Below are 15629 nucleotides of genomic sequence, written 5' to 3' on the forward strand. Positions count from 1 at the left end.
TAGCTATAATAATTACATACGAGAGCTTAAAAAAGCAATTTTATTTTACTTTTAAGTACTCATTAATTTAAAAAATAACTAAAATAAAATTTAGTAAAAATAAAAAATCAAAATTTAAATCGAAAATCAAAATTTCTATAATTAAAAATATTAATAATGTTAAAATTAAACTTAAATTATAAATAAAAAGTAATAAAAATAATTTTAATTTTTAAAATACAAGGATTAAATCTTAATATTTGTCAAAATATAGGGACTGGTGAAATATTTTGACATAGTAAAATACTAGTATATATTGCTAGAACTAAGAGCAACTACTCTTGAAGTTCTTGGGCCACGACCCACGAACAGTGTAATTTGGATCTAGTTGATTTACATAGCATTTTTTTCGGTCAAAGTATCAAGGAGATCCCCGTATTATAAAAATTGTATTAAATTAGTCCATTTCTTATTAAATAGATTAATTTAGTGTCTATACCATTAAAAAGAATCAAATTAAAATAAAATTAACATTTACTATTCTAAAAAATATCATTTACTTTTTAACAAAGTTAAAACAAAATCTTTTGTTTGAAATTAAACTGCAATCGATATACTTTTTATACTGTAAATATTTCTATTATAATTTAGACTCTTTTAACAGTATAAGAACTAAAGTGAAACAATATGTATAATACAAGGATCTTCTTGATACTTTAACCTTTCTTTCCTTCTTGCAATTTGATATTATTAATAACGCAAATAATGAATAAATAAATATAAAACTTTTGCTCCTAAATCGTCTCTTTTGAATCTGTGCTTCATTTTCGTTGTTTCTCCGTCTGCTTATCCACGGCCGAGAAGTGAGCCACCTCTTCTCTTTCTACAAGATTTCAGTTCCTTTTTCCGTATATATATACATATTTTTTTTTTCATTTTTGCTGCCATTGAAAAATTTGGCTACCTTAAGTGTATAAATCTGTATCTGGGCTTCTCCAAGTTTCTCCTAGAACCGTTAGTTCTGTTTCAACTATTATCTGAATTTTTATTTTTTGCATTATTTTGCTCATGGGCTTTGTCATTCCCTATCTTGTTCATTCAGTTTGTTTTTCTTTACTTGTATATGTTTAAAAAGCACTATTGGCTGAATGGCGGAGAGTGCCGTAATTTAAACTAAAGTCATTTCGTTTGGATTTGTTGTTTTACAAGTCCAAAAAGCTAGATTTTTGCAGGGAAAATATTTCATATAAAATTAACCCAACTTGTTGTGGGAATTGTAAATACTGATTTCCATGTTGGTTTGGTGTAGGCAATTGTTGTCAGATATTCTTTGTGGTTATAATACTTGAGGCCATGCCTGCTACAAAGAAGGTTGCTTTACATTTTTCTGCCTGCTATAGGTTTCTTTAATTCTAGTAGTTCAGGATTTTCTTTTTCTTTTTCTTTTAATTGTTTTTCTTTTTGTTTGTTAAAATTTTTGAGGTGTGTGCTATGAGATTTTGTCTACATTGAATAATTTTGTTTCTTTAGAAGAATATTTCTCTTGTTGAATATATAGTAGTCAGTGTTTTTATAATGCAATAGAATATTTTGAATGTGATTCCTATGGTGTCTGAGATATATGTTATTAAAAAATCTCTCTTCTTTTTCCTGCTCTAATGGTTCTGATTTTTTGTTTTAAACTTTAGTGGATTTACTTTTTACAGTTTTTCTTGGGATTTGCGATATCGAAAGTGCTTCGATTAGATGCCCTTTTTGTTTTTTCTTGTCATTGTTAAGAAGAACTTACCTGGCTGTGTAAGAGTTACAACGTTTACTTGTATTAATCTTAGTCATTACATTGTGGTTCTGTACATTTTCTACTGTGATATCTAATTTTCTGTTGGATTTTTATGCAATTAAATTGATTGTTTATTAAAACCTTTTGTTGTACTAACTTGTATTAAGGTTTTTAATCTTTTATATAAGTATGGATATGTTTATTAACCTTTAGACTTTCTCGTTGACCTTCCTGTTTCTTATATAGTTTTTTGGTAAAATGTCAAGAAAGCTTGTGATCTGGTTTTTGGTTATTCTATTCTGTAGAATTTTTTCAAGATATGTTGAATTTTCTTATTGGATTTTCCCCTTTACCAGGGTTCTGATTGCAGTCACATTGGTTATGCATTCAACAAGTTGATGAAGCAAATTGGACATCCGGTTGAGTTTGAACTGCCAGATTGCTTTAATAAGTGGAAAGACACGCCATACACCGTTATAAGGCGCAGTATCCTTGTCACATAAGTTTGTAATTGTTCTTCCTCCACAATTTATGTTTATCATTAAATGGCCCATTTCATGCACTACAACCTTTATCTTGTACTTTTCATCTTGTTTTTCTAAGAGGTATGACTTTACTTTGAGCTTAAATGTCAGTTTGTTTTTTATTTTGTTGGTTTAACAACTTAAGACATATATCTCACAAAGAGGATTAAAAGGCGCCTGGAGGATGATGGAATTTTCTGTTCTTGCACACCATCATCACCTGGTTCTTCTGTGTGTGGCAGAGATTGCCACTGTGGGTAAGATTTGTCTCAGTTTATCAGAATTCATGATTGAACTACATTATAAATGATTGTTTTTGGATTTTAAAGCATAAACATATTACATTTTTCTGGTTTGCTTTCACATTACTTTGATTTATCAGAAATTTTTTGAAGTGAATTTCATCTTGATTCTTCAATGGTATGTTACAGTTAGATTAGAACCCCATATCAGCACATGACTATTGCATCAAAATAATTGTTGTTAGAAGATGGCTTTATCTTTACTTATATTCTTTTATTTTACATTATACCATGTGGGAGGTCTGATTAACCTAGCTTTATGGATTTTTAGTGGGTTGAGTTTGGGGAAATTTCTGCTCATGTTTTATCATCTTGGTACATACAAGTGTTATCATAGTATCACATTGCATGGTCAAGATTGCTGGAATTTTTTGCAGCAGCTAGATAGGTGTTTGGGAAGTGATGGGTTTTTTTGGCAGTAGCATCCATTGATAGGATTTTGAAAGTATATGGTTCTTATAAACTACCTTGCTTGGACCTGAGTTTGACACTTGTGCTGACACATTTCTGAACATGGGTATGGGGATATTTCCCTTAAAGGATCCTCCAAATACTGGAAAAACTTGGGAAAATCAAACATATCTATCTTAGGATACATACCTATATCCAACATTCACACGAGTTCAAGTAAACCTAGCTTATAAATATTTAGTATGTAGATAACTTTTTTTTTTTTTGGGGGGGGGGGGTGTAGATAACTCTCTTTTTTTGGTGTTATGGACATCAGCCTAATCTACTGTACCAGCAGAGAATTGAGATTTACGATGAACGAACAAGAAAAAGAGAAAATAATCAGGCATTTTCATTGAAATTAATACTGTTTGAGAACTCGCTGTCGCTGTTACCTTCATGAACCAAATATAATATTTTGTGGGCTTAGGCATAACATGCCATTTGGTAATTCGTTATGCATATATTATGACGTATCTTCTTACTCTGTAGAAATAGTATGGAGTTGTGTATGTAACTTTGTTGCTTCATGCAGGATGCTACTGTCTAGTTGCTCTTCTGGCTGCAGCTGTGGGAGTTCATGCCTCAATAAACCATTCCAACACAGACCTGTCAAAAAACTGAAATTGATTAAGGTATAGTTTGATTTTTTTTTTTTTCTGTTGTCTTGATTGAATCTGTGTTTTGCTGAAGCTTTTATCAGAACCATGTCTAAAGGGAATAAATATTCTTTTCTTTATTGCTGAAACCTTTTAAGATCTGTATACTGGAAGGGGCCAATGTCTTCCAAAATAACAGCTAACCTTGCCTATTTAATCGATTTTTGGGGGAAGAATATAACATGGATTTGTTTGCATGACACTGTTAACAAATGTTCTTGTGTCCATGTGCCAAGAGACAATTTGTGCATTTTGTTGGAAACCGGTCACTCTCAATTGTCGTTTGTTGTTTGTACACTTTGAAATTTTGAAGTTAAATGGGATAATATTTGTAGACCGAGAAATGTGGAGAGGGCATTGTAGCTGATGAAGATATCAAGCATGGAGAGTTTGTAATAGAATATGTCGGGGAAGGTATGTAACTCTTGCTCTATCCACTGCAGTTGCTATCCCTATTCTAAACATCATTTTTTTCTCTCGAACATGCTTGTAAATTTTTAAATAGTATTTTGTCAATGTAGTTATTGATGACAAAACATGTGAGGAGAGGCTTTGGAACATGAAGCATCGTGGAGAAACCAATTTCTACTTATGTGAAATCAATCGTGATATGGTAATTGATGCCACATACAAGGGGAACAAATCCAGATATATAAACCATAGTTGCTGCCCCAATACTGAGATGCAGAAATGGTTCTCTACCTACCCATATTAGTACACTTGCATTGATATCAAGTGATATGCTGTTCTTACACTCTTTTGTTTATTTTACCTTTCTCAGGATAATTGATGGTGAAACAAGGATTGGCATATTTGCAATGCGAGATATAAAAAAGGGGGAGCATCTGACCTATGATTATCAGTATGAGTGCTTGCCTGACTCTCTACCTGTGAATAGAAATATATTTGTTGCATTTCATGCACTGATAATAAAATCTGAAGTTTTAAATCGACCCTTTACCATATAAAATGCTGAAGCCACTGGTATTGGTTCCTTTGACATTTGTAGTCTTTGTACAATCTAACAAATTTAGCAGGTTTGTTCAATTTGGTGCAGATCAAGATTGTCACTGTGGTGCCGCTGGCTGCAGGCAAAAACTTGGGGTCAAACCTAGCAAGTCGAAGATGTCATCAGATGCTACATTAAAGCTAGTAGCATGCCAAGTGGCAGTGTCCTCTCCAACATTAAAAGCTGTGCTATTTGGAAAAGAAGTATGTGCTAAGAGGCTTTTTGACACTATCAAGAATAAAAGATGTGATTTAAAAATGCCTTTTCTATTTACTTTGTGGTTATGATTTAATTCTATCTCCTGCAATTTGGTCACAGCCAGTTTTAATTGCTTGCTGGTATTGTCAGTTTCAGTTGCATTTGTGCTGTTGTAGAAAATGCAATAACTTGGAATGGTGTTTTCTAGGTTAGTACGTATGGTTGTGTTGTATTGTGAAAAAGGTGATTCTTACAAAATGCTTTTTGTTTGTCGACTTTAGAAAGTTTTGTTTTTTAAAAGAGAAAAAAGAACTGCATAAGATCTTACTTTTACGTTGTCTTTATTGCATATTTGACAAAGACTATTGTATATCAGCTGTTAAAGATTTTCTGATTGTGCCTGGCAAACATTATTCACTAGAATAAAGTTACAACTTCTGTGTTGTGTCTATTTTTGCTCTTGACGTAAAAATAAATTTTGTATGCTATTTTTCCTGTAATAATTGAAAATCCCAGGAACTAAAATCTTTCTTGATTTAGGAATAACTAGTGTATTAATAGTTCCTCTTATGTTACAACACTGTAGATCTATGGATGCATTTATTTTCAGAGTCCAGCTCAGTTTATTTTATTTTTTTTGAAATTTCAGTTAGTTTATATACCTCTTTCAGGAAGGGCAGTATCATCTCTTGGAGTTTCTATAATACTATAAATTGATATACCAGAGCTCTTTATTCCGAAGAAGAACCTTAGAAGCTTTTTCCCTTTACTGATCTATTCACTCCTTAGCTCTCTCCCTCTCCCTCCAAGTTCCTTGGATTCTTTTGTAATTTTTGGCTTTTCACATCCATGATGTATACATTATGACCCATTGTTATTTGATTTTGACTAAGTTGTTTTATTCTTTTTGGTTATGCGTTGTAGTTTTGAGCATTCATTGAATCACTTATTTGGGTGTCATATGCATATTGTAGACTTTGGAAAAAACTTGAACTAATCGTCCCTTTTTCTATTTTTTTGGATTAACCAGAATGGAGGTTTGCCTGTCGGTAAGTGAATTATTCTTTATGCTCTCTTTATATTAATATTTTACTGGGATAAAATGTTTGAAGCTGGCACTTAAATTTCAGGAACTTCTCAGCATGATTATAATCAACGACAGTTACGTTTTCGGTGTTGCATTGGTGAAGTGATAAAAATATCTCGTCCAATAAATGATAGGTAAATATGAAAATTTTGACTTTTCGAATATTGTGTTAGGTTTAGTTGTTGTTAAATGATGTGTACTTATGATTGATTTCTTTTTTCAAAATTAGTGATAATATCATAATGAAACCAAATTTGCTTTGAAGAACTTCAGTCAATTGTGTAGAGAAGGGAAATTCACTTCCATATGTTTCAAGTGAGGAATTCAATAGGGTACATAAAGAAGTTACTTGTTGGCTTAGAAAGAAGATAGTGGGAAACTAGATCAGAGTTAGAATCTGCTACCTTAGGAAACTAAATATTTACAGTTTGCCCTTCAAGTTTTCTGGTTTCCATGAAGTTTGCAGCAGGTTTATTAAGTACGGCATGGTTTATTGCAATAATCACACCACACCCACGATTTTTCTTCAAGCCTCCATTCGTTGTTGTAGGATGACCAATTTGCATCCTGATTATCAATCTATTTTGTGTGATCCCGGGAAGCCATTGTGGTGGTGGTTTCAAACTAGCTGATTGTTCCTTTTTTTCTCTCAACATAACACGACATAAGGTCTCTTCCCTCTGTGCTTCTAAAAAGAACTTTTCCAATAGGAGGAAGCGGCTTCCTATCAAGTATCCTCCCTTTTGTTTCATCAAACTCAACATTAATCTTGCTGAAGTTTTGAAATTTCTATCACTTTCCTCAGTTTGCTTATGATAGTCATCAAGGTTTTTCCATTCATAATAATTAAACAAATCTAAATCCTGCCAAACCCTTAAGAACATTGAAGTACTAGGTTAGACTACCTTCTTCTTGTCGAGCCCCTCCAATCTTTTCTAGTAAATCATAAATTTGGAAATAGTTGTTGAGATCAGAATACATCTCAACCACATTAACCTTGAATTTCTTTGCAGTGGAATAACACATTTGATTCGCACTTATCTTTTCATCCATGGTGCCATGACCAGTGGAATTTTCTCCCAGATAGCATATGTTGGGTCCATCTTCTTGGGAGCTTAAGTCTCACTGTTAAGGTATCCCATTTTCCCTCTTCCTTGGATATACATCTAGATAGATTGCAGCTGATATGGAAGGTTTCCCTCATGGAGTCAAATGGTGGTGATTTGGACAAAATGTGATTGTAGAAATCAGAGTATTTTTTATACTAAATAGAACATAAATCAGAGTTTTTATATACAACCTATGACACTACTTTAGGAAACTCTAAGTTAGGAAAGATACTAAATAGGAGATATGATCCCTTAAAATAAGGGATTTTAATAAAAAATATCTACAAAATATTCCTAAAATATTTACGAATATTCCTACACTCCCCTCAAGTGGAGAATATACATTGTATAATCCCGGCTTGAATAGGAATTTATTGAACACGTGTTTTGGCAAAGCCTTGGTAAGAATGTCGCAATGTCCTTCGAAGGAATGTAAGAAAGAGTGGTTGTCTTTTTGTTGACTTGATCGACAATAAAATGCCTATCAATTTCAACATGCTTTGTTCGGTCATGTTGAACTGGGTTCTTGGCAATCTGAATGGCGATTGATTATCACAAAACTTCAAAATGATCCTCTGATTTGTGCCAAGTTCTTTTAGTAATTTAAGTAGCCAAATTCTTCAGATATCCCCAAAGCTAGTGCTCTAAATTCACTTCAGCACTACTTCTTGAAACAACAGATTGTTTCTTACTTCTCCAAGTTGTAAGGTTACCCCAAACAAAAGTGCAAGACCCACTAGTGGATCTTCTTTCAGTGAGATCTCCACCCAACTAGAGTCTGTAAAAATCTTAATGATTCATCTTGTGTCTTCTTAAACATTAAGCCGTGTCCGGAGTTTTCTTCAAGTACTTGAGAATTCTATTTTCTCACGCCATATGCTCTTCAAGAGGATTAGTCATGTGTTGACTTATCACATTTACGGAAAAGCTATATCGGCCTTGTCAAGGATAAGTAGATTAGTTTCCCAACTAACCTTTGAAATTTCTCTCTGTCTACTAAGGACTCATCTTCTTTATTGAATCTCAAGTTTGCCTCCATTGGTGTATCAGTAAACTTACGACCAAGAAAACCAGTTCTTTGAGTAAATCAAGTACATACTTTCTCCGGTTGATCACAAGTCCTTCTTTTGATCTTGCCACCTCCATTCCTAGGAAATACCTTAGCTTTCCCAAGTCCTTGGTTTCGAATTCCCTGTTTAACAACTTCTTCAAATTGCTAATCTCTTCCTCATCATCTCTAGTAAGAATGATGTCATCCACATACACAATTAGGATAGCTTTCTTATTTGTAGAAGTTACCTTGATGAAAAGCGTATGATCGGCAAGGGACCTGCTTGTAGCCATTTTGAAGAATGACTTTAGCGAACCTCTCAAACCAAGCTCGGGTGATTGTTTTAACCCGTATAGAGACTTGTTGAGCTTGCAAACCTTGTTGCTACCTTCAATAGACTTTGAGCCAAGTGGCAATTGCATATAGACTTCTTCCTCAAGCTTGCCATTAAGAAATGCGTTTTTTACATCAAGTTGGTGTAATTTCCAATCGCAATTTACAGCCAAACTTAGGAGTACTCGAATAGTGTTAAGCTTTGCCATAGGTGCAAAAGTTTCTGTGAAGTCTATCCCATATGTTTGCGTGAAACCTCTCGCCACTAGTCTAGCTTTGTATCGTTGGATCCGCCATTGGAGTTATACTTTACAGCAAAGATCCATTTACACCGATGACCTTTTTTCCTTGAGGAAGGTCCGTAATGGTCCAAGTAGCATTTTCTCTAGTGCACAAATTTCCTCTTCAATGACCTTCTCCATTTTGGATCCTTTAGAGCTTCACTATGCTTGTGGGAACTGTTCTTTATCCAAAGTTGCTGTAAATGCTTGAAAAGACGGCATCAATGAATTATAACCAATAAATTTTTCAATAGGATGCTTGGTGCCTTTGTCTAACCCCTTTTCTAATAGCAATAGGAAAGTCATCTAGAGTAGTGGACTTCTTGATTTCTTCTTCCATTTCGCAATGGACCCAAATCCAATTCTCGGCAAGAATCAGATTACAAAACAGTCTCGTGGATATGTCTTCTTTTTCTTGTGTAGACACGAAGTTGTTTGGGTGGTGGTGTTTTTGAAGATCATCAATTGGAGTAGGTGTATTTTCGGAAGAGTGTTTAAAGTGGGTATAGGTGAATTAGTCATAGGTACTATAGGAGAATCAATGGGAGCATTCACAGGTGACAGATCTGCAGGTAATGGCGAACAAGATGGCAATTCTGAAGGTTGAGAATGAAGATTAGGAGGAGATACCTGTTGTGGCTGAAAATCACTCCATGTTTCCCCCTGAATTTCAGCCTGAGTGAAATAGGAATCCTGCTCATTAAATGTTATATCCATAGTGGTGAAAAATCGTTTAGAAGGAGGATGATAGCATTTATAACCCTTCTTAAGTGAAGAATACCCAACCAATACACATTTTAAAGACTTAGGATCTAACTTGGACTTATTAGGAGCAATATTTTGGATAAAAACAGTGCAGCCAAAAATTTTAAGTGGCAGAATGGAGGAGATAGGCTTAAAATGAGGAAAGTGCTGCAAAAATATAGATTGAGGCGTTTGAAATTTTAAAACCTTACTAGGCATCCGGTTGATTAAATATGTGGCAGTTAATAAGGCTTCCCCCCACAAATATTTAGGAACATTAGTGGTAAATAGAAGAGAACGAGTAACTTCAAGAAGGTGCCTATTTTTTCTTTCGGCAATGCCGCTTTCTTTGTGGGGTTCCAACACAAGAACTAATCTGAACTATGCCTTTTTCCTTAAAAAAATCACCTAAAGACCTAGCAAAAAATTCACTGCCATTATCAGATTTAAAGAGCTGGATTTTAGACCCAAATTGAGTGAGAACCATGTTATAAAATTGCACAAAAACACTAGCAGTTTCAGATTTATCTTTCAGCAAATAAGTCCAAGTTATCCCTCATGATCATCAATAAAAGTGATAAACCACTTACAATTATCAGCATTCTTCACCCGAGAAGGGCCCCAAATATCACTATGGATCAAAGCAAAAGGGTAAGAAGGCTTGTATGTAGAAGGAAAATAAGATGATTTAGTATGTTTGGCAAGAGAGCAAACTTTGCAAGAAAAAGAATTAGGCCTTTTATTAATGAATAGAGCAGAAACAATTTTGCAAGGTATTGGAAACTAGGATGGCCTAAACGAAAGTGCCATAACATAACAATATCAACTTTTCCTAAAGCGGTAAATGACTTGGAGATCTCGATTTTAGGAGAGGTAGGGAGGATGTAGAGACCATTATGCAAGTGGCCTTACCAATCATCTTCTTGAGTTCGATTGCTCGCAAAGTACAATCACGATCATTAAAAATTACAGAGCGGTGCAAGTCTGTGGACAATTTACTAACAGAGATGAGATTGCACGCATGATTTGGTACAAAGAGAACATTTTAAGTGCAATCTGTTCATTGAGAATAACGATGCCATGTCCTCTATTTTGCACAAGGTACCATCACTGTTTTGTGACTTTACCAAAGGTATGGAAAAATTGTGAAACAATGCCTTGTTACCAGTCATATGATCCGTAGCACCAGAATCGAGGATCCAATTAGGAGTCAACTGGGAGGAGAAAAATGCAGGAGAAGAAAGGTTACCTTCTGGATCTTTTATGACCAGATTACCCTCACAAGACCCTTGAAACTTTCCAAATAGTTTTGAAGTTCAGCAATCTGTTCTTTAGTGAAACTAGTGTGAGAGGTGGCAACAAGGCTTGATTTATTATCTTGAGAGTGCTTGGACTTCCAGTCCTGAGGCTTACCATGAAGCTTCCAACACTTCTCCTTAGAGTGGCCGGGCTTTTTGCAATGATCACACCAAGGTCTCCCCCGTTTGGAAGAGGGAGATGATTGATGGGTCGAGAAGGCGATCTTTCGAAGTGGAAGATGGTTCATCGACAACATCACACACCTTGGCTTTCTTCCTTCTTGACCATAGAAAGCCTCTCGAAGGAGGAAGAGGAGAAATAGCCAGACCTCGCCGCGAACCTCGTCCGTGTTCTTATTTAAGCCTTGGAGAAATTGAAAAGTCTTCGTTGAGTAACAATTTGCTGATAAAGAGCAGCATCTCTTGGATCTACCCAATCATAATGTGCATACAAATCTAATTGTTGCCAAAGAGCGATAAGGGTATTGTAGTAGAGAGTAATGAGCATGGTTCCTTGTTTAAGAGTGGCTGCTTGATCTTCAACATGATATAATTCAGCAATGTTATCCGTGCTAGAGTAGGTTTCATGGACTGCACTCCAAATTTCAGCGGCTGTGGTGTAAAGAAGAAAGTTTCGCTTATACTCGGGGTCATGGAATGAAGGAGCCAAGTCATAAACGACCATTGTCACGCATCCACTTAGCAAAACCAGCATCATCACAAGAGGCTTCTTGATTTCACCAAGAACGTAGTCCAATCTTTCTCGCCAAGAGAAAAATCTTAACCGATTGGGACCATTCAAGAAAATTGTTGCCATTCAATCGATGGCGGTGATAGTCGACCAGATGAATCTGATGGAGCATCGGAACTAGAAAAATTTTCTGGATTTGAAGTAATCTCCGAAGTAGGAGAAGGAGTTTCGGACATGGTCTAGGTTGAAAAAGAAATCGTAACCTAAGCTGATACCATGTAGAAATCAGAGTATTTTTTATACTAAATAGAACATAAATCAGAGTTTTTATATACAACCTATGACACTACTTTAGGAAACTCTAAGTTAGGAAAGATACTAAATAGGAGATATGATCCCTTAAAATAAGGGATTTTAATAAAAAAAATATCTACAAAATATTCCTAAAATATTTACAGAATATTCCTACAGTGATTCATTTTGATACAATCAGAGTAGGATTGTTTTTTAATAGAGGATACTAAGGAGATTTCAGGCATGATAAAGAGATATGCAGAGATAGAGATGCAGGAATTATTCTATTTCGGACAAAAAAGCAAATAGTTCAGCAATAACTTAAAGGTTGAAACAAAAAAAAAAAAGAAAAAAAGGGGCCGAGTATTGCCTCTAATACTTAGTATTAATGGTTTTTCCACAACAATACTTCTATTTTAGGAGTCCTACCACATACCAAAAACAACTACTAAGTGTCCACATCTCAAATGTTCGATCAAATGCTAAAAGGAATGGATATCATGATTGCTGGTAACCAATTTGGTAACTTCATGGTAAATATGAAGGTAGACCCTCTAACTAAACAAAACCAAATCATAGCAATCTCTACCTATCCCTCTTCATTATCCTATGCATCAATCTCTCCTACACCCATCACGAGATAGCGATCAGAACCAACTGCACTCCCTTATCTTATTCATTAATCCTTTCTAAACTCATATCCAACAACCCGTCCTTTCCTTTAAACCTGATCCTGAGAACTTCAATTTTATATCTGAAAAGTGTAATGAGTCTAAACTTGCTGGATTACCTAGTAAAATGGATATCTGAGATGATGGAGACTCATTTATTAGTTCTTGAATTGTTACAAATGTGATGTTATTTATTACTAAAGACATGCTTATGGGAATTGGTGACAAAGAAGCTTAGTTGGGTTATTTTTGAAAATTGTTAATGTTGGCGAAGTTTAAAGAGGTTTATTCACTGCAATTGATGCATGTGTGAGCACTAGACAAATGCCAATCATTCTCCACTTCCTTTCACCAAGTTTATCATGGCTTTGAGCTTGAGGACAAACTCTTTCTCCAAGAGGGGAGTATTGTTGTGGACACTTAGTAGAAGTTGTTATTGGTATGTGGTAGGACTCCTAAAATAGTTGTTTCCTGTAGTACGTTATTTAGTTTGAAATGAATTTCCTTGATTGTTGTAGTAAGCAATCTCTATTTAAAGAGACAATGAATAAAACAAAGGAAAGCAGAATTTTTATCAAAACCCTAAAGAGATCTACGTCTCTCTCTAACGAGTCCTAAGGTTTCAAGCTCCTTGTGACGAGTCTAAACCATTAAATCAAAATGAAGGAAAGGCAACTAATCTCGACTTCCTTATCAATCATATTGTGAAACTATCCTATTCTTACATATCCATAACACTTAAAGTCTGTTTCTATATTAGGTATAGATAGACTCCTGGGAAGATTGTGTATAGGCTGTGAGATGATGATATCTATTTGTTCCAAGTCTGGTTCAGTGTCTAAAGGTTTTAGGCTGCAGATTTTGAAATCTTCTGGTTTCAGGTTTGGTTCAATGTCAATGGTCTTAGATTGACTTGGATAAGATAGAAATCCAATGGTCTCAGTAAAGATCTTGGATGGAGATGAATTTTCTTGACTTTGCTCCTTTATATGGTAATCCCACCTATCTTCTCTTGAATTATTCCGCTGAGCCACTTCAAGAAGTTCTGTTTTTTCCTTCAACAGCACAATTTTGTTAAGGAGTGTAAATGCAATTTGATTCACTAAATTTTTGTTCTCATGGCTCTTCACCTAACATGCACAAGAGTTTTTTGCATGGTTCTATTATCACTTGGACTAATTCTTCTAGATTCTGATGTAGCCTCATGTTAGGGTTGTATGATGCGTAAAAGCAAAATCCAGTAGTTCTGTCCATTTCTTTTGTATTGCTCCTCTATATGGTATAGGGTTTTAGAAAAGAAGTCATTGGAATTGTTCTTAAGTTCATTCTTAAGTTAGCTAAGTTTTTGGACTTTGCTTCTTTAGTTGAGTGTATAAGGAATTAATGACTGAATAATTTTTGTCGTGTTTCATTGTTTTCTTCTGTTGCTCTTTTATATTTGTTAGATGTCCTAGGTCCTGATCCTGTTTATACATAATCTTACAAATCTCATTCCTGGCTGAAAATTTTCAGTTACTTTGGAATTATTAAACGATTTGACAAGTATTCAAAAAAGCACCTGGTAAGAAAGTCTTTTCTTTTCTTTTCTTATTATGATTATTATTTTATTTTTAAAAATATAAAGATATGCAAATCAAGTGCTTTTATGTGGTCGCAGGTCATGTTTGAAGATGGTGATGTTGAATTTCTGGATTTGTCGAAAGAGGATTGGGAGCTTATCACTTTGTAAGATCAATTTCAAGTAAGTATTGTTGGGAATTTATATAAACATGAATTAAGATCAAAACAAAAATTATAGAAATCAAATTTCCGAGCAAGAATCTCACTACGATCCTGTTTAATATGATATCAGCAATAACTACAAACTGTAGGATTTATTCCTTAGATCTTTGTAGAGTATCGACCAAGCCACAAAGCAATAGTTACAGCTAACTGTAAGCTATGCACGTCCAGCATCTAATGGTGATCCAAATAAAACAATGAGAACATCTCCGAAAAGAGAGATTGAGTTATGAGGTACATTAATGCTAGTTAAAATGTTTCCTTCAATGTGTACAGTTTCACCAAACAATTTGGCAGCCACTAAGACTCTTAGGAAACCCTTTATACAGTGTTTTGTGACAATTGGTAAACAATGACAATCTTATAATTCTTTTTGCAATCTTCATTCCAAGCACTTTACACTGTTAGTGCAACAACAACAATCTCAAACTTATTGATAAGGAATTGCCTATTAATATAAAATAATGTATACTATAGTCAATCTGGTTGACTATGAAGGCATACGCTAACAAGTACACCACATAGAACTGCCAGCTAAACACTTACATTGCCATAATCATACCTTTAACTGCTTGCAGTTCCAATTTAGCACATGAAATAAACAGGAATTTGTACAACTGTTTGTAGACAATCAGTTTACTTGCCATCAAGTTAAGTTTCAACATCATAAAAATGATGGGTTCAGAAAGTTAAATCTCTGCTCTTGTCTTCCTGTTTTCAATAAAGATAGTGAGAATCTTATATTTGTTAGATGTCATAGGTCCTGATCCTGTTTATACAGAATCTTATAAATCTCATTCCTGGCTGAAAATTTGTTGTGTCGTGTTGTGAGGTGACATTGTATTTGGCAGAATCTGGATATATCTCTTATTAGATTAATAGATTGTTGTAAATTTATGTGTCTGGAACGGATTGTCTCGCAGGTACTGTCGTTAAAGAAGAAATGCTAGCGAAAAGCCCGATAGACCAAGAAAATGACCGGATTTGACTGCATTGTTACAGAGCAATGTCCTTGTAGTGCTTTTCTTTTTTCTGCATATTGAGATACTTACCATTGTCATTTCTCATCTTTTCAAGTGTTCCTATCTTGCTGTATCAAAAGGCCGAGAAGGGATGTTATGTTTTGTCAATAAAGCAACTAATGGTATGGACCCATTCATGATGGTTTGATCAACTAAGGCAATCTCTGTGTTTTGGCTGACTTTTATTTAATAAGGAATGGTTCTCAATACAATAATAAAGGAGAAAAATAAAATCAAAACCCCAAAGAAACAAACAAACAAAAAATCTAGCCGAAAGATGAGTTCAATAGCTTAAGTTGAAGCATCAGAAACAAAATAATTAGGAGCCCATCAGAAAACATCTTCGTCCCTTGAAAAATCCAGAT

General features: G+C 34.6%; 1 protein-coding gene across 3 annotated transcripts; it reads left to right on the forward strand.

Annotated features, from left to right (window-relative positions):
* The first annotated feature begins 696 nt into the window (after positions 1-696).
* Positions 697-15416, forward strand: LOC108486538 (histone-lysine N-methyltransferase ASHH3). 3 transcript variants are annotated; one of them, XR_008284011.1, is made up of 14 exons: positions 698-842; positions 1289-1350; positions 2116-2245; positions 2429-2540; positions 3571-3670; positions 4030-4108; positions 4216-4387; positions 4476-4556; positions 4732-4906; positions 5932-5950; positions 6032-6122; positions 7002-7121; positions 13973-14021; positions 14118-14200. XR_008284011.1 is itself a non-coding variant. In XM_053029451.1 (14 exons), exons 2-13 carry the CDS (start codon positions 1333-1335, stop codon positions 14187-14189), a joined length of 1098 nt encoding a protein of 365 aa, XP_052885411.1. In that variant the 5' UTR covers positions 705-842; positions 1289-1332; the 3' UTR covers positions 14190-14201; positions 15166-15416. The 3 variants fall into 3 exon arrangements, 2 of the variants coding, with proteins under 2 accessions (XP_052885412.1, XP_052885411.1); XM_053029451.1 differs by lacking the exon at positions 7002-7121 and adding an exon at positions 15166-15416 and having other exon boundaries at positions 705-842; positions 14118-14201; XM_053029452.1 differs by lacking the exons at positions 1289-1350; positions 7002-7121 and adding an exon at positions 15166-15416 and having other exon boundaries at positions 697-842; positions 14118-14201.
* The last annotated feature ends 213 nt before the right edge of the window (positions 15417-15629 follow it).

This window comes from Gossypium arboreum, chromosome 6 (assembly GCF_025698485.1).
Source record: "Gossypium arboreum isolate Shixiya-1 chromosome 6, ASM2569848v2, whole genome shotgun sequence".
Taxonomy (NCBI): Eukaryota; Viridiplantae; Streptophyta; class Magnoliopsida; order Malvales; family Malvaceae; genus Gossypium; species Gossypium arboreum.

Bases quoted from the DNA above. Each gene is read 5' to 3' on its own strand.
- LOC108486538 (XM_053029451.1), top strand. The intron at 4,109-4,215 runs GTATGTAACTCT...TTGTCAATGTAG, and splicing joins AATAGAATATGTCGGGGAAG to TTATTGATGACAAAACATGT. The intron at 14,022-14,117 runs GTAAGAAAGTCT...ATGTGGTCGCAG, and splicing joins AGTATTCAAAAAAGCACCTG to GTCATGTTTGAAGATGGTGA.